At 43.2% G+C, this 22,510-nt stretch overlaps 1 protein-coding gene across 2 annotated transcripts in view; it reads left to right on the top strand.

Annotated features, from left to right (window-relative positions):
• The window catches only part of vps41 (VPS41 subunit of HOPS complex), a 197,715-nt gene extending 177,898 nt beyond the window's left edge, over positions 1–19,817 (top strand). Inside the window, exons 27-29 of one of the 2 annotated variants that reach the window (XM_068032225.1) lie at positions 5,024–5,068; positions 12,066–12,145; positions 19,286–19,817. In XM_068032225.1, coding sequence (XP_067888326.1) covers positions 5,024–5,068; positions 12,066–12,145; positions 19,286–19,345 — 185 coding nt within the window. In that variant the 3' untranslated portion in view covers positions 19,346–19,817. Of the gene's footprint in view, positions 1–2,068; positions 2,173–5,023; positions 5,069–12,065; positions 12,146–19,285 lie in introns of those variants that run through there. The other variant, XM_068032224.1, reaches the window with a different exon arrangement.
• The last annotated feature ends 2,693 nt before the right edge of the window (positions 19,818–22,510 follow it).

The raw sequence follows: 22,510 nt of genomic DNA, 5'->3' as shown, positions 1-22,510 counted from the left end.
TGGGAGTGGTGTACAGGCCCGCTAACATTAACCACACAGTAGGACGAGGTATAAAGGAAGAAATAATGGGTGTTAAGGCAATAATCATGGGGGATTTTAATCTACATACAGAGTGGAAAAATCAGATGGGCAAAGGTAGCCTAGATGAGGAGTTCATAGAATGTTTTTGGTATAGTTTCTTAGAACAGCACCTTCTGGAGCCAACCAGACAGCAGGCTATACTAGACCTGGTGTTGTGCAACAAGATCGGATTAGTTCATGACCTCATTGTGAAGGCGCTCCTAGGCAACAGTGATCATAATATGATTGAATTTTACATTCAGTTTGAGAGAGAAAAGAGTGGGTCTAAGATGAGTATTTTAAACTTAAATAAAGGCAATTATGAGGGCATGAAAGCAGAGCTCGCAAAAGTAAATTGACAAAGTAGGTTAAAGGATAGGTCAACAGAGATGCAATGGCAGACATTTAAGGGGATATTTCAGAATACATAGAATAAATGCATTCCAACGAGAAAGAAAAGTTCCAAGGTGAGGACCCACCATCCATGGTTAACTAAAAAAAAGTTGAAGACAGATCAAACTTTAAGGAAAAGCATATAATTGTGCAAAGATGGGTGGCAGGTCAAAAGATTGGACAGAATATAAAAAGCAGCAAAGAACGACTAAAAGATTAATAAGGAAGGAAAATTAGAGTACGAGAGAAAGCTGACCAGAAATATAAAGACTGGTAGTAAGACTTTCTCTAGATATTTAAAAAAGGAAAGAGTTACCAAAGTGAGCGTTGGTCCTATAGAAAGTGAGTCTGGGGAATTAATAAGGGAAAATAAGGAGATACCAGATAAATTGAACAAGTATTTTGCATCAATCTTCACCATAGAGGGTACAAGTAACATCCCAGAAATAGTTGTAAATCAAGAAATGGAAGGGAGGGAGGAACTCAAGAAAATTGCAATCGCCAGGGAAGTAGTATTGAGCAAATTGTTGGAGCTGCGGGCTGACAAGTCCCTGGGTTCTGATGGACTGCATCCTAGGGTCTTAAAAAAAGTGACTAGTGAGTTAGTAGATGCGTTGGTTCTAATTTTACAAAATTCCCTAGATTCTGGGAAGCTTCCATTAGATTGGAAAATAGCAAATATAACTCCTTTATTCAAAAAGGGAGGGAGGCAGAAAGTAGGAAACTACAGGCCAGTTAGCTTAACATCGGTCAGGGAAAATGTTAGAAGCTATTATTAAAGACGTTCTAGCAAGGCAGTTCGAAAAATTCAAGGGAATCAGGCAGAGTCAACATGGTTTTGTGAAAGGGAAATCATGTATAACCAATTTATTGGAGTTCCTTGAAGAAGTAATGTGCTGTGGATAAAGGATGTACTGTACTTGGATTTCCAGAAGGCATTTGATAAGGTGCCACATCAAAGGTCATTGTGGGAAATAAAAGCTCAAGGTGTAGGGGGTAACATTTTGGCATGGATCGAAGATTGGCTAGCTAACAGGAAACAGAGAGTAGGCATAAATGGGTCATTTGCTGGATGGCAAGATGTAACGAGTGGTGTGCCACAGGGATCAGTGCTGGGGTCTCATCTTTTTACAATTTATATAAATGACTTGGATGAAGGGACCGAAGGTATGGTTGCTAAATTTGCTGAGGACACAAAGATAGATCGGCGGCGCAGTGGTTAGCACTGCAGCCTCACAGCTCCAGCGACCCGGTTTCAATTCTGGGTACTGCCTGTGTGGAGTTTGCAAGTTCTCCCTGTGTCTGCGTGGGTTTTCTCCGGGTGCTCCGGTTTCCTCCCACAAGCCAAAAGACTTGCAGGTTGGTAGGTAAATTGGCCATTATAAATTGCCACTAGTATAGGTAGGTGGTATGAATATGGGATAAATGGGTGGTTGATGGTCGGCACAGACTCGGTGGGCCGAAGGGCCTGTTTCAGTGCTGTATCTCTAAAACTAAAAACTAAAAAAAAAAGTTGTGAAGAGGACATAAGGTATATAGATAGGTTAAGTGTGTGGGCAAAGATCTGGTAAATGAAGTATAATGTGGGAAAATGTTAAATTGTCCATTTTGGCAGGAAGAATAAAAAAGAAGCATAGTATCTAAATGGTGAGAGATTGCAGAGCTCTGAGATGCAGATGGATCTGGGTGTCCTAGTGCATGAATCGCAAAAGGTTAGTATGTAGGTACAGCAAGTAATTGGGAAAGCTAATAGAATGTTAGCATTTATCACAAGGGGAATTGAATACAAAAGTAGGGAGCTTATGCTTCAGTTATACAGGGCATTGGTGAGACCACATCTGGAGTACTGTGTACAGTATTGGTCTCCTTATTTAAGGAAGGATATAAATGCTTTGGAAGCAGTTCAGAGAAGGTTTACTAGACTTGTACCTGGAATGGGCAGGTTGTCTAATGAGAAAAGGTTGGACAGGCTAGGCTTGTATCCGCTGGAGTTTATACAGGGTGGATGTGGAAAGGATGTTTCTTCTTGGGGAATCTAGAACTAGGGATCACTGTTTAATAATAAGGGGTTGCCCATTTAAGACAGAGATGAGAATTTTTTTCTCTCAGAGGGTCATGAGTCTTTGGAATTCTCTTCCTCAAAAGACTGTGGAAGCAGAGTCTTTGAATATTTTTAAGGAAGAGGTAGATAGATTCTTGACAAGCAAGGGGGTGAAAGGTTATTGGGGGTAGGCGGGAATGTGGAGTTGAGGTTACAATCAGATCAGCCATGATCTTGTTGAATGGTGGAGCAGGCTCAAGGGGCCGAGTGGCCTACTCCTGCTCCTAATTCATATGTTCATAAGATATCAGTGGACTGGTCAGGTGGGCGGAACAGTGGCAAATGGAGTTCAATCTGGAGAAGTGTGAGGTAATACATTTGGGGAAGGCTAACAAGGCAAGAGAACACACAATAAATGGTAGGATACTGAGAAGTGTAGAGGGACAGAGGGGCCTTGGAGTGCATGTCCACAGTTCCCTGAAGGTGGCTGGACAGGTAGATAGGGTGGTCAGGGAGGCATACAGGATACTTGCCTTTATTAGCCAAGGCATAAAATAGAAGAGCAGGGAGGTTATGATGGAACTGTATAAAACACTAGTTAGGCCACAGCTGGAGTACTGCATGCAGTTCTGGTCACTGCACTATAGGGAAGATGTGATTGCATTAGAGAGGGTACGGAAGAGATTTATAAGGATGTTGCCTGGACTGGAGAATTTTAGTTATGAGGAAAGATTGGATAAGCTCGGGTTGATTTCTTTGGAACAGAGGAGGCTGAGGGGAGACCTAATTAAGTGTATAAAATTATGAGGGGTCTAGATAAAGTGAACAGGAAAGCCCTATTCTCCTTGGTTGAGGGATCCATACCCAGGGGACGTAGATTTAGGGTAAGAGGTCGGGAGCTTAGATTTGAGAAGAAATATTTTCACCCAGAGGGTGGTGGTGATCTGGAACACTCTGCCTGAAAGGGTGGCAGAGGTAGAAACCCTCATAACATTAAAAAGATATGCACTTGAAGTTCCATAATCTACAAGGCTATGGAACAAGAGCTGAAAAGTTGTATTAGCCTGAATGGCTACTTGTCAGCCGGTATGGTCATGATGGGCTGAATGACCTCTTTCCTTGCTGTAAATGTCTATGAATTCTGAGTATCCAAAGCAGCCTCCTTGATTGACACCCCATCCACCACCTTAAATATTCACTTCCTCCACTATTGGTCCACAGTGGCAGCAGTTTGTACCATCTACAAGATCCACTGCAGCAACTCGCCAAGGCTCCTTCGACAGCAACTTCCAAACCCATGACCGCCACCACCTAGAAGGATAGGGGCAGTAGACATATGGGAACACCACCAGCTGCAAGTTCCTCTCCGAGTTACATATCATGCTGACTTGGACCGATATCACTGTTTATTCACTGTCGCTGGGTTAAAAAACCTGGAACTCCCTTCCTAACACCACCTTGGGTGTACTTACACCAGATGGACTGCAGCGGTTGAAGAAGGCAGCTCACTGCCACCTTCTCAAGGGCAATTAGGGATGGGCAACAAATGCTGGCCTTGCCAGCGACGCCCACATCCCATGAAAGAAAAAAAAATCCACAAAAGGGCAGGTGTAGCTAGGACCCTAAAGCAGGTACCTAAAGCAGTACCTTTTATTTGTAGGAAGTGAGTGCAGTTGAAGGAGAAGTTGTTCAATGTGAGAACAAATTCAGCCAGCTGGAGGAGGGTGGTGGTGGATGGGGACTGATTGAGCCTCCATTCAAGGAAGAAAGAGAGCCCTCAGATCATCCTGGCTTGGGATGGAGGTGTAGAGGGATTCCACGTCTATGGCGAACAGGAGACAGTGAGGGCCAGGAAAGTGGAAACTGTTGAAGTGATGGAGGGCATCGGAAGACTCGCGGATGTAGGTGGGAAGAGACTGGACAAGGGGAGTAAAAATAGTCGAGATAGGAAGAAATCAGTTTAGTGTGACAGGAACAGGCTGAAACAATCGGTCTACCAGGCCAGGGCAGTAATTGTGGGTTTTGGGAAGGAGGTAGATGCAGGATGGTCAGGGTTGTGGAACTGAGGTTGGAGGCCGTGGAGGGAAGATCTCCGGAGCAAATGAGGTCAGTGACAGTCCTGGATACAATGGCTTGATGTTTGGTAGTGGGGTCATGGTCTAGAGGGAGTTAGGAAATGTCAGAGTATGGCGTTCGGCCTCTGCTAGGTAGAGGTTGGTATGCCAGACAACTACTATCCAGAACTTCCCTTTCTCTTGTTAGGCTTGCTACACACTGACTTAAAAAAAAGTCTACTGAATGCATTTTAAGAATTCTGTGCCATCTGTACCTTTTACACTGATTTTATCACAGTCAATATTTGAGCAGGGGAGTGGGACTAACTGCATAGCTCTTTTTAAGAGCCGGCACAGATAAAATGGGCCATATGGCTGCCTCCTGTGCTGTGTGATTCTCAAAAAATGACTTGTTCGGGTCAAATAATTGTGTCACCAGCAGAATGTATGATAATCACTGTCTGTTTTCTTGCAGAAGAGAATATTTGTAAGTCATGTCATTCTCCCATATTGCCTACAGGTAGGTGACATAGATGGAGAGGAAGCCTTGTAAATCTAAACTGCACAAAGTGCTTTGCTGTGTCAATTATGTGGCTTTCACGCAAAGTAAAACTTACTGATCTAGAGGTCTTAACCTTTTATTGCTGCACCAACAGGACATGTGACCCAGCAGTTCAGTTTAATTGGCATACCGTAAATCGTGGCATATAAGTTGACCTTTGAAGCCTCAAAATATTGTTCCAAAAACAGGGTTCGACTTATATGCCGAGTATAAATGTGATCCACCGATGTAGTTGGTCGCCATTTTGAAATGTGAAAAAAACATTGGTAAATCGTATTAAATTAATGTGGCACAGTTTATTGAATAACTTAATTCTACAAAGATACCTTTAACCACAATCAGAGCGGTTTAAAACCCATCAAATTCATTGTCTTCGGCATCCAACGCAAAGAGTTCATCGGATTCATTGAGTCACTTTGCCTATGGCATCATTGTAAGGATCCCACAATGGATCAGATAGGGTGCTTTCAATTTCATATTCATCCCTCCACAACAAATCATTTTTCTTTCCATCTATTAAATTGAATTTTTGAATGATCTGATGACCATTTGTGCACGAATAGCATCCCATGATACAAAACATAAAGTGGAGCAGCGTGCATATTTCCACTCTTTGTGAAGGTTTTTTCTGTCAACCATCCTCCTATTCCATTCGGCATGAACATGATCCTCGAATGGCTTGTTGAGGCACACATCCAAAGGTTGAACTACGGACATTAAATCCACTGAAATGTGTTTGTTATTTCCTCGCAGACACTTTTTTTTATCTCATTGGTTATATGGGATCTGAACATGTCCTACACAAATAAGCTACATTCTGTACGTAAGCCACCGGGACGCCTATTCTACACATTATCGATCCATAACTTCACTCCATCCTCATCCATCCTACCGTTATCATGGACATGCACAAAATCTCCTGCAGGGGACTTCATGGTTGGCATGGTTTTATGTTTGTAAATTACCATAGGCTTTAATTTTGTTCCGTCATCCATGTAGGCTCGTCCCACCGTGAATCTTGGCTTCTCATGTCCTGTACTTTTCACTGGAGCTGTTTTCGAACCTTTGCGCTCCAAAGGTTGCTGGGCATATTGAAATTCATGGGCATTTCATCCATGTTGCCAGTGTGGCCTAATGAGTACTCGTGTTTTTGCCTAATGATGTATCGCTGGAAACTGGTAATTTTGGTGTCAAGGTATTTTGGTAGTCTCTGAGCAATCTTGGTCTTCACAACACTAGACATTGTCATTCCATAAAGCAGCTGCACCAATTAGCTGTTGCTGTGAAATCTTTGCTGGACGCAGGGTTTAATTTTGCCCACTTAAGTGCCTATATACACATTGCATTTCTGTTAACGATGTAACCATTCTGATGATTTTCGAGGACTTGTTCTGATACATGTTTCTCAAGATCAGGCCAGTGTCTGGTCCCTGTACTCATGGCACCTTTCTTGGGCACCATCTTCAAGGCGGATTCCTCCTTCCATTCTCGTGCTAGTTTTTCACGGACACCGAATTCCCTCGCTGCAGCATTTGTTGAGTGAGCAAATGTTATGACTTTTAGCTTGAAACCAGCTACATAGTTGATTCGTTTTGCTGGAGAACCCATTTCTCTTCGTTGTTCGTCACGCGGGGTCTGCTTTGTGTGGGCGTGTCTTAAATTCCTGCACATCGCCTGCTTGATCCCTTGCACCCAGTTATAAGATAAATAAAACATGCATTTGAATGGAGAAAAATTGAGGTTGACTACTGATCCGGGTATAGCATGTCGTGGCTGAAAAGGGGGGTCGACTTGCACGTCGAGTATATGCAAGAATATGATTTTTTTGGGGCCAGCAAAATGGGGTCGTCTTATACACCGGGTTGACTTATATGCTGCAATCTACAGTACCTTTGTGCAGGTGTGTTTCAGATCAGCTTTCTTCTCATTTGATGTTCAATAGCTAATTTTAGCATTGATTTGCTGTTTTGACAGAGCGTGAAGGAAGATTAACCATATAACCCACTTCCCTCAAGTGTCTCCCCTTTTGAGTAAAGAGAACAGTGAATCTCTGGAGTTTTCATTCAAGTGATCAATATATTAATCTATCTAAAATCTTCAATTTGGTGCATGTCTCGCTGAAGGGAGAATATTATTTCTTGTGTCTGTAGCATGCAAACTATTGCGATTGTCTCAAATTTCTCATTTCCTTAAACCACTGTAAGTGAAACAACAATTTGTTTCACTTTCTTACGATTCCTAACAATGCAACTTGCTATGCTGGGATTTGACCTCACAACCACTGGGTTGCTGGTCCAGACTACCTTCTGTTTTGAACGTTAAGCTGACATGGGTAGACTGTTGCCCAAGAGAAAAATCTTCTACATCCTAACAGAGAGTCTAAATGGTTAGGCTCATAGGAAAGTCATGCCTTTGTACAGATTGCAGCTAAATCTGCACTGAGCAATATTTTCTCACTTGGTCACTCACTGGTTTTTCAGCGATAATGCCTTCCATTGCTCGACCTCTATTAAACTGGTTTACTAGAACAAGAGCCAATGATTGTGTCAATGTGGAAGCACAGTCAGTTGCTTATAGGATTTTGCCTCATGGTATTAATTGTGTCAGTGAAGGTTACCAGCAGCATCTACCATACTCCTTGCTGGGAGGGAGGGTCACTTTGGTGAGTGAGTGGAAGAGCTGTTGGAGAGTTCGAAATGCCACCAACAGAACCCGTGTCCAATTTGAGGTTTGGCATCTAAGGATAGAGATACCCATTATAGTTCAGCCTGTTCAGTCTCCAGGACTCGAGGGACAGCAGAAGCCATTTGTAACTTTAGTTCAGGGTACCACTGCCTCATTCCATCAAACCCCTTTTAGTCCCAAGAACATTGAGGGGAGAACGGATCGAGATGTTTAAAATGTTAAACGGATTTGATACGGTAGAGAGACCCGAGAGGCTAGAGGAGCTTTTTCCTCTGGTTGTGGAAATCAAGATTGAGGGGTCATAATCATAAAATTAGAGCATGGCCATTTAAGAGGGAAATCAGAAGCCCTTTTTCACAACAAAGGATAATAGAAATTTGGAATTTTCTACCTTAAAAGGCTGTGGATGCTGGGGCAATTGGAGCTTTCAAAGCATTTTTTTTTAATTTAGGGTATGAAGGGATAGAGAGCTACAGTGGGTATATGAGTTGAGGTACAAATCAGCTATGATCTAACTGAATGGTGGAGTAGGCTTGCAGGGCTGACTAGACTACTCCTGTTCCTCCTTTATGATCCCACTCCATTATTAGCAATGGTGCAAAATTTCTGGGTTTTGTCATGGTTAATGTTCATAGACGTTCAGTTGTGTCTGGTACCTGGTTGCTGGTAGTTGTCATCACAGCCTTATCTGACTTGAGTGGTCAGTGATCTTGGATCTTATTTCCTTCAGCCCCTTAAGGATCAGGCAGTGATTCTTGGAGTATATTGCTGTTTGGCAGGGGCTCAATTTCAAATTCCTATCACCTTCCTACATTCTGGGGCGACTCCATGTACGATGAAATAAAGCAGAGCGTGCTGGAAATACTCAGCAGGTCAAGCAGCATCTGTGGAGAGAGAAACATGGTTAACGTTTCAGGTCTGTGACCTTTCATCAGAACTGGCAAAGGTTAGAAATGTAATAGGTTTTAAGTAAGTGAAGTGGAGGGTTGGGAGGGGAAGGGAACAAAAGGGAAGGTGTGTGATAGGACAGAGGACAGGAGAGATTAAATTACAAAGATGTCATGGGACAAAGGCAAAGGGAGTGCTAATGGTTTGGTGAGAGACAAAGCATTAGTCCAGAGAGAGTGTTAATGACAGAATAACGAACAGCTCTGTCCAAAAGCACAAACATGAAAAAACAAGTTTAAGGCAGGCACGTGGTTAAAAAAGAACAAAATAATTTTTTAAAAGGCCAGACAAACTCTGAAATTATTGAACTCTATTGAGTCCGGAATGCTGTAGAGTGCCTAATCGGAAAATAAGGTGCTGTTCCTTGAGCTTGCGCGATGTTCACCGGAACACTGCAGCAGGCCAAGGACAGAAATGTGGGCATGAGAGCAGGATGGTGAATTAAAATGGCAAGCAACTGGAAGCACGGGGTCCTGCTTGCAGACTGTGCAGAGGTGTTCCACAAAGTGGTCACCCAATCTGCGTTTAGTCTCCCCAGTGTAGAGGAGACTGCATTGTGAGCAGCGAATACAGTATACTAAATTGAAAGAAGTACATGTAAATTTCTGCTTTACCTGGAAGGAATATTTGGGGCCTTGGGTGGTGAGGAGAAAGGAGGTAAAAGGGCAGGTATTATATATCCTGCAATTGCATGGAAAGGTGCTGTGGGAAGGGGATGAGGTGTCAGGAGTAATGGAGGAGTGGATCAGGGTGTCACGGAGGGAACAATCCCTTCGGAATGCTGAAGTTGCTCAATGTGAGAACAAGTTCAGCCAGGCGGAGGAGGGTGGTGCTGGTTGGGGACTGGCTGGTCCACTGTTCAAGGAAGAAGCAGAGAGCCCTCAGACCATCCTGGTGGGGGATGGAGGTGTGGAGAGATTGGACATCCATAGTGAAGAGGTGGCGGTTAGGGCCAGGAAACTGGAAATTGTCAAAATTACGTAGGACGTCTCACATTGAACAACTTTTCCTTCAACTCCACTCGCTTCCTTCAAATAAAAGGTATTGCTATGGGTACCCGCATAGTTATGCCTGTCTTTTTGTGGGGTATGTGGAACATTCCTTATTTCAGTCTTACTCTGGCTCCCTTCCCCAATTCTCTTTCCGGTACTTTGATGACTATATCAGTGCCATTTCCTGCTCTCACCCCGAACTGGATAACTTCATCAACTTTGCTTCCAATTTCCAACCTTCTCTCACCTTTACATGGTCCGTCTTTGACACTTCCCTTCCTCGACTTCTAAGTCTCCATTTCTGGGGATAGACTGTCCATTAATGCTCATTATAAGCCCACTGATTCCCACAGTTACCTTGACTACACACCCGGCTTCCTGTAAGGACTCCTTTCAATTCTCCCAGTTTCTCCGTCTCCGACATATTTGTACTGATGATGCAACCTTCCACAGCAGCGCTTCTGATGCGTCTTCCTTTTTCCTCAACCAAGGATTCCGCTCCCCCCTACCCCCACCCCCCCCCAACTGTGGTTGACAGGGCTCTCAACCATGTCTGACCCATTTCCTGCACTTCTGCCCTCACCCCTTACTCCCATAACCGTGACAGAGTTTCCTTTGTCCTCACTTCTACCCCATCAGCCTTCACATCCAAAGGATCATCCTCTACCATTTCCGCCACTACCAAACAAATCTTCCCCTCCCCTCACCTGTCAGCATTCTGAAGGTATCAGTCCCTCCACGACATCATGGTCCACTCCTCCATTACCCCCGACACCTAGTCACCTTCCCAGGTAATCACAGGAGGTGTAATACTTGCCCTTTTACCTCCCCTCTCCTCACTATCCAAGGCCCCAAACACTCCTTCCAGGTGAAGCAATAATTTACTTGTGTTTCCTTCAATTTAGTATACTGTATTTGCTGTTCACAATATGGTCTCCTCTACATTAGAGAGACTAAACACAGATTGGGTGACCGCTTTTCCGAACACCTCTGCTCAGTCTGCAAGCATGACCCTGAGCTTCCGATTGTTTGCTATTTTAATTTACAACCCTGGTCTCATGCCCACATTTCTGCCCTGGGCTTGCTGCAGTGTTCCCGTGAACATCAATGCAAGCTCGAGGAACAGCACCTCATTTTCCGGTTAGGAACTACAGCATTCCAGACTGAACATTGAGTTCAATCGTTTCAGAGCATGACTAGCCTTTTTTATTATTTTATTTTTTAACCACGTGCCTTGGTTTTTCATGTTTGTGCTTTTGGACAGAGCTGTTCGTTATTCTGTCATTAACACTCTCTCTGGACTAATGCTTTGTCTCTCACCACACCATTAGCACTCCCTTTGCCTTTGTCCCATGATATCTTTGTCATTTAATCTCTCCTGCCCTCTGTCCTATCGCACACCTTCTCTTTTGTTCTCTTTTCCCCCCAACCCTCCACTTCACTTACTTAAAACCTATTACATTTCTAACCTTTGCCAGTTCTAATGAAAGGTCACAGATCTGAAGCATTAACTCTGCTTCTCTCTCCACAAATGCTGCCAGACCTGTTGAGTGTTCCCAGCATTTTCTGTTTTTATTTCCGATTTCCAGCATCAGCAGTATTTTGCTTTTATTCCATCTACAATGACTCTGCTTCCTCTGATTAAGTTACTTTCGGTTCATTCCCAAATATTTTCCCCTATTCCATATCTTCTCTACCTGTGGCATGCGTCAAAAGCTTTGGTAAAATGTAAATGTACAATCTTTATTGAGTTTCCCTTATCTTACAAGTGGACTTTTACATTTATCGAGTGTAATCACCCTCCCAGAAACTCATTTGGACTTGTTATCATCCATACTTCTCCAGGGGCTCCATTGTTAACCTCTGGTTACCTTCCTGCCTCAGTTTAGAAATTTGCATTGCATATGCTTTTCTCTATTTTTTGAATTCCTATTTCCAATGAATCTCTAAAAGTTTCCAAGTGGACAGAGTTCCCAGATGGCCTGCAAAAAAGAGAAGTCATCAAGGTGTTCTAATCTTTATTTTCTGCTGAACTGATTTCAGATCCTATTCAACCTGGTACAGGTTTCCTTTTGTGTGGTTGCAATGTAGCATTCTCCATGGCTGAAAAACAAGTATAGCTCAATAAACATTGACCTAGTTCTGGTTTTTCAACTCTATGGGGCATTTGGTCACGGTTCCATGTTGCAATCAGGTATCTCTGTATTTTGACCAGTTTCAGTTTTCCCCATAAACTCCTTTTCATCATTGATTTTTAAAAAATCTTTACTGCACTTAGAGTTTTCACGTATACATTCTCTGAGTGAATATTTTGTGTTTCCTCATTTTAGACACTGCAAAAACATTCAGCGTGGTGGTCTTCCACTGCAGGCACATGTTTCACAAGGATTGCCTTCCTATTCCTGGCATGGTATGTTGTTGACTATGATAGTTTGTGTAGAGTATTAAGGGCCATGTCATTTGTGGGAATGTTATTTCCAATGTTGCTGCATGTGCATTATTCTTGAATTTTGTCGTATTTGAGGGTACACTCCTCTGACACTATTAGTACAAACTGTGACTGATAGTAGTTCATAGGCAGCATCTGTTCCAACTTAAGGCAAAACTTGAGAAAAGAAATTCTAGAACTGCAGCAGGAACATTTTTCCATTTTATTCAATTTCAATGACAAGTCCTGTGTTAAGTACTGTTTGACATTTCTAGAATTCTTTAGGTTAAGTGTTTGATGTGGTAAAAGTTCTATGTTTCTTTGTTTGCAGTTTGTAATCAACATATATTGCCTCTTAAATGATGTCTTGCTGGATTTTCTAAAAGTGACTTTGCATAGGAGAGCTGATTATCAGCCTGTGAGTTTCCAAAAGATATTTAGTTTGCCTCCTGAGATTTGGTTCCGTTACTTCTTTCAAATGAATGTGGAGACAGCATCTGGTCTAATCTGGAAATTTTTATCTCATGTAATTTCTTACGCATACCATTAAAAAAAATTAAAATATATCATGTATAACTTCTGACATTCTTCAATTAGTACAGTAAAAAAGAGAAAAAGCAAGCATGAAAATGGGAATGTGAAATATCAGCTCCTGAAAGGTGACTAGCTTGCACAGGGAGGACTGACTGGCCCCTTGAGACACTAAAAATTATATGGGAGTAAAATTCATCTTGGGCTGATAGTACAAAATGGATGATAGGGAATTGAAGCACCCCATCCAATTTTCTTTTCCATCGACAAACAGCAACACCAACTTGGATTTATATAGCGCCTTTAATGTAGCAAAACATGCCCAGACAACTCGCAGGAGGGAAATCAAATAAAATTTGACACTGAGCCACATGAGGAGATAGTGGACAGATGATCAAATGCTTGCTCAAAGAGCTAAGTTTTAAAGAACGTCTTAAAGGAGGAGAGAGAGGCAGAGAGATTCAGGGAAGAAATTCCAGAGCTTAGAGCCTTATATGCTTCAGGGCATAGCTGCCAGTGGTGGGGTCAATGAAACTGGGAATACACATGTGGCCAGAAGTGGAGGACCTCTGAGATTTTGGAGGGTTGTAGATTTGGAGGAGGTTACAGAGATAGGAAGAGGTGAGGCCATGGAAGGGTTTCAACACAAGAATGAGAATTTTAAATTTGAGGAACTGCTGGACTGAAAGCTAATGTAAGTCAGCAAGCACAGGAGTTGGTGTGAGTTAGGGTACTGGCAGCAGAGTTTTGGAGGAGCTAAAGTTTCCGGAGGGTGGAAGCTGAGAGGCCAGCCAGAGGAACAGTCAAATCTGGAGTTAACAAAATTATGGATGAGTTTCAGCAACAGGTAGGCGATATAATGGTGCAAGTAGGCAAATTAGGTGATGGAGAGTAAAGGAGATTGGAAGATTGTTCAAGGCCAAATAGGATGTCGAGGTTTCAAGCAGTCTGGTTCCGCGTCAGAAAGTGGCCAGAGTGGGGGATGGAATCAGTAACTAGGGAATGGAGCTTGTGGTAGCTGCTGAAGACGATAACTTTGGTTTTTCCAATATTTACTCAGAGGAATGTTGTATGGGAAAAACGTTACAGAAAGTGCTCAAGTCCCATGAAACAGTTCTTTATAGCAGAGTTACTTTCGCAAGCAGTTCTGCATGCTTGCAGTTTCCTGCACTGCTGCTAAGGACACCCTATTTGCAGTGTGGGGTAACTTGCTTAGACATAGAGGACTTAGTCAAAAATCATGTCGGGCCCAAGCCCATACTTCAACTGAAACTGTTTTTGGAGCACTTACTGATGTTCTGGATCTCCTGTAGAAAATATGATAAACAGACCCAAGTTTCTAAATATAAAAATCATTTTATCACCAAATCTTTGCCATGGATCTTTCTACTCCTCCTCTCCATTCTAAATGCCTTTGATAGTAAGTTGCAATAAAGAAATAAGAAATTTACAAATGAATATGGATAGTTTAGGTGAATGGACCAAAATCTGGCAGATGGAGTTTAATGTGGTTAAGTGTGAGGTTATCCACTTTGGTCGGAAGAATAGAAAGGCAAATTATTATCTAAATGGAGCGAAACTTCAGAGTGCTTCGGTGCAGAGGGATCTGGGCGTCCTCATGCATGAATCGCAGAAAACTAGTATGCAGGTACAGCAGGTAATAAGGAAGGCAAATGGAATGTTGCATTTATTGCTAAAGGAATAGAATATAAAAGTAGGGAAGTGTTGCTGCAACTGTACAAAGCATTAGTGAGACCGCACCTGGAGTACTGCGTACAGTTTTGGTCCCCTTACTTGAGGAAGGATGTAGTTGCATTGGAGGCAGTTCAGAGGAGGTTCACTACATTGATTCCAGAGATGAGGGGTTCGTCTTATGAAGAGAGATTGAGCACTTTAGGCCTTTACTCTCTAGAGTTTAGAAGAATGAGGGGGGATCTAATTGAGGTATATAAGATGATTAAGGAGATTGACAAAGTAGACGTAGAGAGGATGTTTCCTCTTGTGGGGAAATCTAGAATGAGAGGTCATAGTTTTAGGATAAGGGGTAGTAGATTTAAAACAGAGATGAGGAGAAATTACTTCTCTCAAAGGATCATAAGTCTGTGGAATTCACTACCCCAGAGTGTGGTGGATGCCGGGACATTGAGTAAATTTAAGACGGAGATAGACAGATTTTTAATTAGTAATGGGTTGAAGGGTTATGGAGAATGGGCAGGAAAGTGGAGTTGAGGCCGAGATGAGATCAGCCATGATCATATTGAATGGCGGAGCAGGCTCCAGGGCCTGAATTGCCTATTCCTGCTCCTAGTTCTTATGACCTTATGACATGTGGAACTGTGTGGAATATTAGTGCAAACAAATAATAAATTAAGGGAATCTTCTGTGAGCTAGTAATTAATGAACCACACTTTAATCCTCTCCTCAAAAAAAATTAGTATCATAGAATATCTACAGCACAGTTGGAAGCCATTCGGCCCATCGTGTCTGTGTCGGTTCTCTGCAAGAGCAATCCACCTAGTTCCCACTCCTCAGCCATTTTCCCATAGCCCTGCAAATATTTTTCTCCAGATAAGTGTCCAGTTCTCTTTTGAAGGCCTCGATTGAATCTGTCTCCACCACACTTTCAGGCAGAGCATTCCAGATCCTAACCAATCACTGTGTAAAAAGGTTTTTCCTCCTGTCACTTCTGATTCGTTTGCCAATCACCTTAAATCAATGACCTCTGGTTCTGGATCCTTCCTACCAATGGAGCAGTTTGTCCCTATCTACTGTGTCCAGACCCTTCATGATTTTGAGCATCTCTATCGAATCTCCTCCTAATCATCTTTTCTCCCATCATAACAGGCCCAGCTTCTCCTACTTATTCACGTAACTGAAGATCCTCATCTCTGGAACAATTCTCTTGAATCTTTTCCTCACCGTCTCTAATGTCTTAACATCCATCCAGTACTCCCGTTGTGGCTGAACCAGTATTTTATATATGTTTATCATCACTTCCTTGTTCTTGTATTCTATACCCTTATTTATAAATCCCTGGATTCAGTGTGCTTTATTAGGCACTTTCTCAACCTGCCCTACAACCTTCTAAGATTGGTTTACATATACCCCCAGGTCTCTCTGCTCCTGAACCCACTTTAGAACTGCACCCTTTAATATATATTGACTCTCCTCATTCTTCCTACCAAAATGAATCACTTCACACTTTTCTGCATTGAATTTCATCTGCCACATGTCTGCCCATTCCACCAACCTGTCTATGTCCTCTTGAAGTTTATCAATATCCTCCTGACAATTCACAATACTTCCAAGTTTTGTGTCATCTGCATATTTTGAAATTGTGCCCTGTATGCCCAAGTCTAGGTCATTAATATATATCGAGAAAAGCAGGGGTCCTAGTACTGACCCCTGGGGAACCCTTCCTCCAGTCTGAAAAACAACCATTCACCACTACTGTTTCCTGTCACTCAGCCAATTTCGTATCCATGCTGCTACTGTCCCGTTTATTCCATAGGCTCTAATTTTGCTGACAAGACTGTTATGTGGCACATTATCAAATGCCTTTTGGAAGTCCATTTACTCCACATCAACCACCTTGCCCTCATCAACCCTCTCCGTTACCTCATCAAAAAACGTAAGCAAGTTAGTTAAACCTGATTTGTCCTTAACAAATCTGTGCTGGCTTTCCTGAAATAATCCACATTTGTCCAAGTAGCTGTTAGTTTTGTCACGAATTATTGTTTCTAAAAGCTTTCCCATCACCAAGATTAAACTGATTGGCCTGTAGTTGCTGGACTTGTCCTTACACCCTTTTTTGAACAAGGGTGTAACATTTGCAATTCTCCAGTCGATTGGCACCACCTGTTTTGAAAGAGGATGGCAAGATTATGGCCAGTGCCTCTGCAATTTCTCGGTGTCCTTGGATGTATCTCAGCCAGTGCTGGTGACTTATCAATTTTAAGTACAGCCAGCCTATCTAGTACCTCCTGTTTATCAATTTTAGCCCATCCAGTGTCTCAACTAACTCCTCTTTCACCATGACTTGGCAGCATCTTCTTCCTTAGTAAAGACAGATGCAAAATACTCACTTAGTACCTCAACCATGTCCCCTGACTCCATACATAAATACCCTTTTAGGTCCCTAATTGGCCCCACTCGTCCTTTTACCATTCCTTTACTATTTATATACCTATAGAAGACTTTTAGATTCCCGTTTATGTTAGCCGCGAGTCTCATCTCAAACTGCTCTTTGCAGCTCTTGTTTTCTTTTTCACTTCCCCTCTGAACCTTTTATATTCGGCCTGGTTCTCAGTTGTATTTATCCACCTGACATCTGTCATATGCACCCTTTTTCTACTTTATCTTACTCGCTATCTCTTTAGTCATCCAGGGAGCTCTAGATCTGTTTGCCCTATCTTTTCCCTTGTGGGAATCTACCTTGATTGTACCTGAACTATCTCCTTTTTATAGGCAGCCCATTGTACAGTTACAGTTTTGCCTGCTAATCTTTGATTCCAATTTATTTGGGCCAGATCCGTTCTCACTCCATTGAAGTTGGCCCTCCCCCAATTAATTATCTTTACTCTGGATTGCTCCTTGTCCTTTTCCATAGCCAACCTAAACCTTATGATGCTCTGGTCACTGTGCCCTAAATGTTCCCCTACTGACATTTGATTCACTTGACCCACCTAATTCCCCAGAACCACATCCAGCAATGTCTCCTTCCTCATTGGACTGGAAACACACTGATGTAGAAAATTCTCCTGAACACACTCTAGAAACGGTTGCCCCTCTCTGCCCTTTACACTATTACTATCCCAGTCTATATTGCAATAACTACTCCATAATTCTTGCACCTCTCTGTAATTTCCTTGCAAATCTACTCTATATCTTTCCAACTAGTTGGTGGCCTATAGAATACACCCTGCAATGTAATGGTACCTCTTTTGTTTCTTAGCTCTAACCAAATGTATTCTGTCCTTGATCCTTCTAGGACATCCTCCTTCTCCAGCACTGTAAAATTCTCCTTTCCTTCCCTATCTTTCCTGGGCACCTTGTATCCAGGAATATTCAGCATCCAGTACTGTCCTTTTTGACCCAGGTCTCCATTATCACCATGACATCATACTTCCACATGGCTGCGCCTGCAGCTTACCAACTTTATTTACCACACTCAACACATTCATATACATGTACATTAAACCTAATTGAGAACTTATTACATTCCCTCTTACTCAGACCCCACCTAATAACTTACTCTTTTCTACTTCAGTGCTATCTCTCTCTCCCAATTCTCTGTGTATCTGTGTTTTACTGTCTAATATTGCCTTCTGGCTCCCACATCCCTGCCAAGTTAGTTTAAACCCTCCCCAACAGCAAGAGCAAATCGGCCCACAAGGGCATTGGTCCTGGCTCTGTTGAAGTGCAACCGGTCTGGCCTGTACAGGTCCCATCTGCCCCAGAAACGGTTCCAATGTCCGAGGAATCTAACACCCTCCCTCCTGCACCATCTCTCCAGCCATGCATTCATCTGTTGTATCCTCCTATTTCTATACTCATTAGCTTGTGGTACTGGGAGTAATCCGGAGATTACTACCTTTGCGATCCTTCTTGCTAGTTTCTTTGGTAGTTCCCTATACTCTGCCTGCAGGACCTCATCCCTCTTTCTGCCTATGTTGGTACCGGTATGGACCATGACCTCTGGCTGTTCACCCTCCTCCCTCAGAATGCTCTGCAGCCGCCCAGTAACATCCTTGACCTTGGCACCAGGGAGATATACTATCCTGGATTCATGTCTGTGTCCACAGAAAGGCCTGTCTGTTCTCTTAACTGTGGAGTCCCCTATCACTATTACCTGTTCAGTCTTCCTCCTGCTCTTCTGTACAGCTGAGCCAGCCGTGATGGCATGGACCAGACACTGGCTGCACACCCTAGAGGAGCCACCACTCTCACCAGTATTCAGAACAGAATGCTGGTTGCTGAGATGTTCTCAGGGAACTCCTGCGCTACCTGCCTGTTCCTTGATGACTGTCTGGCAGACACTCATTCCCCTTTGCCTGCATATCCTTAAGCTGCGGGGTGACCACATCTATAAATGTGCTATCCGCAAAAATCTCAGCCTCGCAGATGCGCTGCAGAGCTTGAGCTGCTGCAGCTAACAATGCTTCCTGCACCGGTGGTCATCCAGGAAATGAGACGTGTCCTGGATTTCCCACATGGAACAGGCTACACACCATCGGTCCGAGCTGGCTTGCCATGCCTCTATTTATTAGACTATTAAACTTACAACTGAAATGAAAGACAAAAATAGACAAACGAGCTATTCACCAAACAGTGGCTTTTTCTGTGCTGACTTTGCTTTATTTTATAGGGAGATTAGCTGAGATGTTTTTATTAAAGTCTTATTATTTAAAAACCTTAGACTTTAATTTACTGTTTAAAAAAAACCTATGTTAAAGAGCCAAAAATGTCTCAGTAATGGTTACAAATTTCCATAATGTGTCTCGTCTACTGGTATCGAAGATAAAAAAAATTATTTCAGCTTCTTCCTTATGGGAGCAGTATAGATTAACCCTTTTTTTTAATCTTAAACAGTTCTGTAACATCTGCAGTGCAAAACGTCGTGGGCCTGCCAGTGGACTGAGTGAGACATAAAAGGAGATGAATTTGACTGAGGACCACTAATTTTAAAAAAGTTGGCTGGATTGTTGTATTATAAGTCGTTCTCTGTCAAATATTGCCTTGCTTATTCAAAGTTTGTACTTGTGCAAATGTTAAACGCTAACTCTTAATAAAGGTTATTTTAGAATCATCGAACTTGCAGAGAAACCACTTATTGAACTGCACGTAACTATACCTAAATGCAGTAAGCAAGTGGTCCTGAGCTCTGGTTGCCTGTTTGTCTTTTATGCAAAGACTTTGACCTTTTCTCACGGGTAGGTACAATTTGAAGATCAGTTTTGGAGCTTGCCAAAGTTGCAGCCTAGTTAACATTTGTTTGCCTTTGCAATTGCACATTTCTGTTCTAAATAAATCTGAGTGTCTAATTTACTCTGAGCTGTATATGTTACCATGCAGAAGAGGTAATCAGGTATGATATAATCCTGTGATAAATAATTGTTCCATAAATTCTGGACTGACACTGGTTATTGTTTTCTTTGGCTTAAGTATATAATGAAGCACATTTTACAGCACACACTGACACATCTTCCTCTCTGGATCTTTCTCTGTACATTTCAAGTTAAGTAATACATAGAATTAAATAAAATATACAGCACAAAAACAAGCCATTTGGCCCAAACAGTCCATGCTGATGATTTTGCTCCACATGAACCTCCTCCCATCCTTCCTCCTCTAACTATATCAGCAAAACCCTCTATTCCCTTCTCCCTCATGCTTATCTCACCTCTCCTTTAAATGCTATTCATTTCAACTACTCCCTGTGGTACTCAATTCCACATTCGGACCTCTGTCGGGGTAAGGAAGTTTCTTCTGAATTGCCTATTTGAATTCTTATTCACTATCTTATATGGATGGTCTGTAGTTTTGCTCTTTCCCGCAGGTGGAAACACTCCCTCTGTGTCTACTCTATCAAAACCTTTCATAATTTTATAGATTTCTATTAAGTCACCCTTCAGTCTTTCAAGAGAAAAGAGACTCAGCCTGTTTATCCTTTCCGACGTATATATGAATTAGGAGCAGGAGACGGCCATTGAATAAGATCGTGGCTGATCTGAATGTGGCCTCAACTCCACTTTCCTGTCTGTCCCCCATAACACTTGACTTCCTTGTCCGTCAAGAATCTATTTAACTAAGCTTTGAATATATTCAATGACCCAGCCTCTATTGCTGTCTGAAGAAGCAAATTCCACAGACTAACAACCGTCAGGGGAAAAAAATTCTCCTCATTTTCATCTTAAATGGGAGACCCCTTATTTTTAAACTCTGTCCACTAGTTCTAGTCTCAGCCATAAGTGGAAACGTTCTTCCAGTGTCCACCCTGTCAAATCCCCTCAGGGTCTTATGTTTCTATCAGATCACTTCATTTTTTTTATTTCCAAAATATACTTTATTCATAAAAATCTGTAAAAATTACATTCCCAAACAGTTTAAAACAGCATCAAGTCAAAAAAATACAAACAGTGCAAAGGTGATCAGTTTCCTTCTATACAATTATGAGTTGCCTCACAATCCTTCCATTTCACATTTGTCCTGCCAGATACATTTTTACATTATACAGGAGACAGAAATTTTCCCGATACAGTTCGAGGGGTTTCCCATGGATCCAGCCCCTCAGTTCAGCCTGGTGGGGGGACCTTACACTGTGGTCTTTCCCCATTGAGCCTTTGCTGCGGCTGCCCCAAGCTTTAGTGCGTCCCTCAGCACGTAGTCCTGGACCTTGGAATGTGCCAGTCTGCAACATTCGGTGGTGGACAACTCATTGCGCTGGAAGACCAGAATGTTTCGGGTAGACCAAAGGGCCTCTTTCACCGAACTGATAGTCCTCCAGCAGCAGTTGATGTTTGTCTCGGTGTGCGTCCCTGGGAACAGCCCGTAGAGCACAGACTCCTGTGTTACAGAGCTGCTTGGGATGAACCTCGACAAAAACCACTGCATCTCTTTCCACACCTACTTTGCAAAGACACATTCCAAGAGGAGGTGGGCAACCGTCTCTTCCCCACCACAGCCACCGCGGGGGCATTGTGCGGAGAGGGCGAGACTTCGGGTGTGCATGAAGGATCTGACGGGGAGGGCTCTTCTCACCACCAGCCAAGCTACGTCTTGGTGCTTGTTTGAAAGTTCTGGTGATGAGGCATTCCGCCAAATGACTTTGACGGTCTGCTTGGGGAACCATCCGACAGGATCCACCGTCTCCTTTTCCCGTAGGGCCTTGAGGACATTCCGTGCACACCACTGCCTGATGGACCGGTGGTCAAAGGTGTTTTCCCGCAGAAACTGCTCCACAAAGGATAGGTGGTACAGCACGGCCCAACTGCATGGAGCGTTCCGCGGCAATGTGACCAGGCCCATCCTTCGCAACACCCAGGACAGATAGAACCTCAGCACGTAGTGACACTTGGAGTTTACGTATTGGAGGTCTACACACAGCTTGATGCAGCCGCACACGAAGGTGGTCATCAGGATGAGGGCCACGTTGGGTACATTTTTCCTGCCCTTGTCCAGAGATTTGAACATTGTGTCCCTCCGGACCCGGTCCATTTTAGATCCCCAGATGAAGCGGAAAATGGCTCGGGTGACTGCCACAGCACAGGAGTGGGGTATGGGCCAGACCTGTGCCACGTACAGCAACAACGTGAGCGCCTCGCACCTGATGACCAGGTTCTTACCCACAATGGAGAGAGATCGCTGCCCCCACATGCTCAACTTTTGTTGTACCTTGGCTACTCGCTCCTCCCAGGTTTTGGTGCACGCCCCGACCCTTCCGAACCATATCCCCAGCACCTTCAGGTAATCTGACCTGACGGTGAAGGGGACAAAGGATCGGTCAGCCCAGTTCCCAAAGAACATGGCCTCGCTCTTGCCGTGGTTAACTTTGGCTCCCAAGGCCAGTTCGAACTGGTCGCAGATGCTCATCAGTCTGCGCACGGACAGCGGATCCGAGCAGAAGACGGCGACGTCATCCATGTACCGGGAGGTTTTAACCTGAGTGCCTCCGTTGCCTGGGATTGTCACCCCTCTTATGCTCGCATCCTTCCTAATAGACTCAGCAAAGGGTTCAATACAGCAAACAAACAAGACCGGGGACAGAGGACAGCCCTGTCTGACTCCAGATTTGATCGGGAAACTTTCCAATTCCCA

This window comes from Heterodontus francisci, chromosome 5, assembly GCF_036365525.1.
Source record: "Heterodontus francisci isolate sHetFra1 chromosome 5, sHetFra1.hap1, whole genome shotgun sequence".
NCBI lineage: Eukaryota > Metazoa > Chordata > Chondrichthyes > Heterodontiformes > Heterodontidae > Heterodontus > Heterodontus francisci.
Note: the sequence above shows the minus strand (reverse complement) of the source record. Positions and strands in the feature narration are given on the sequence as shown.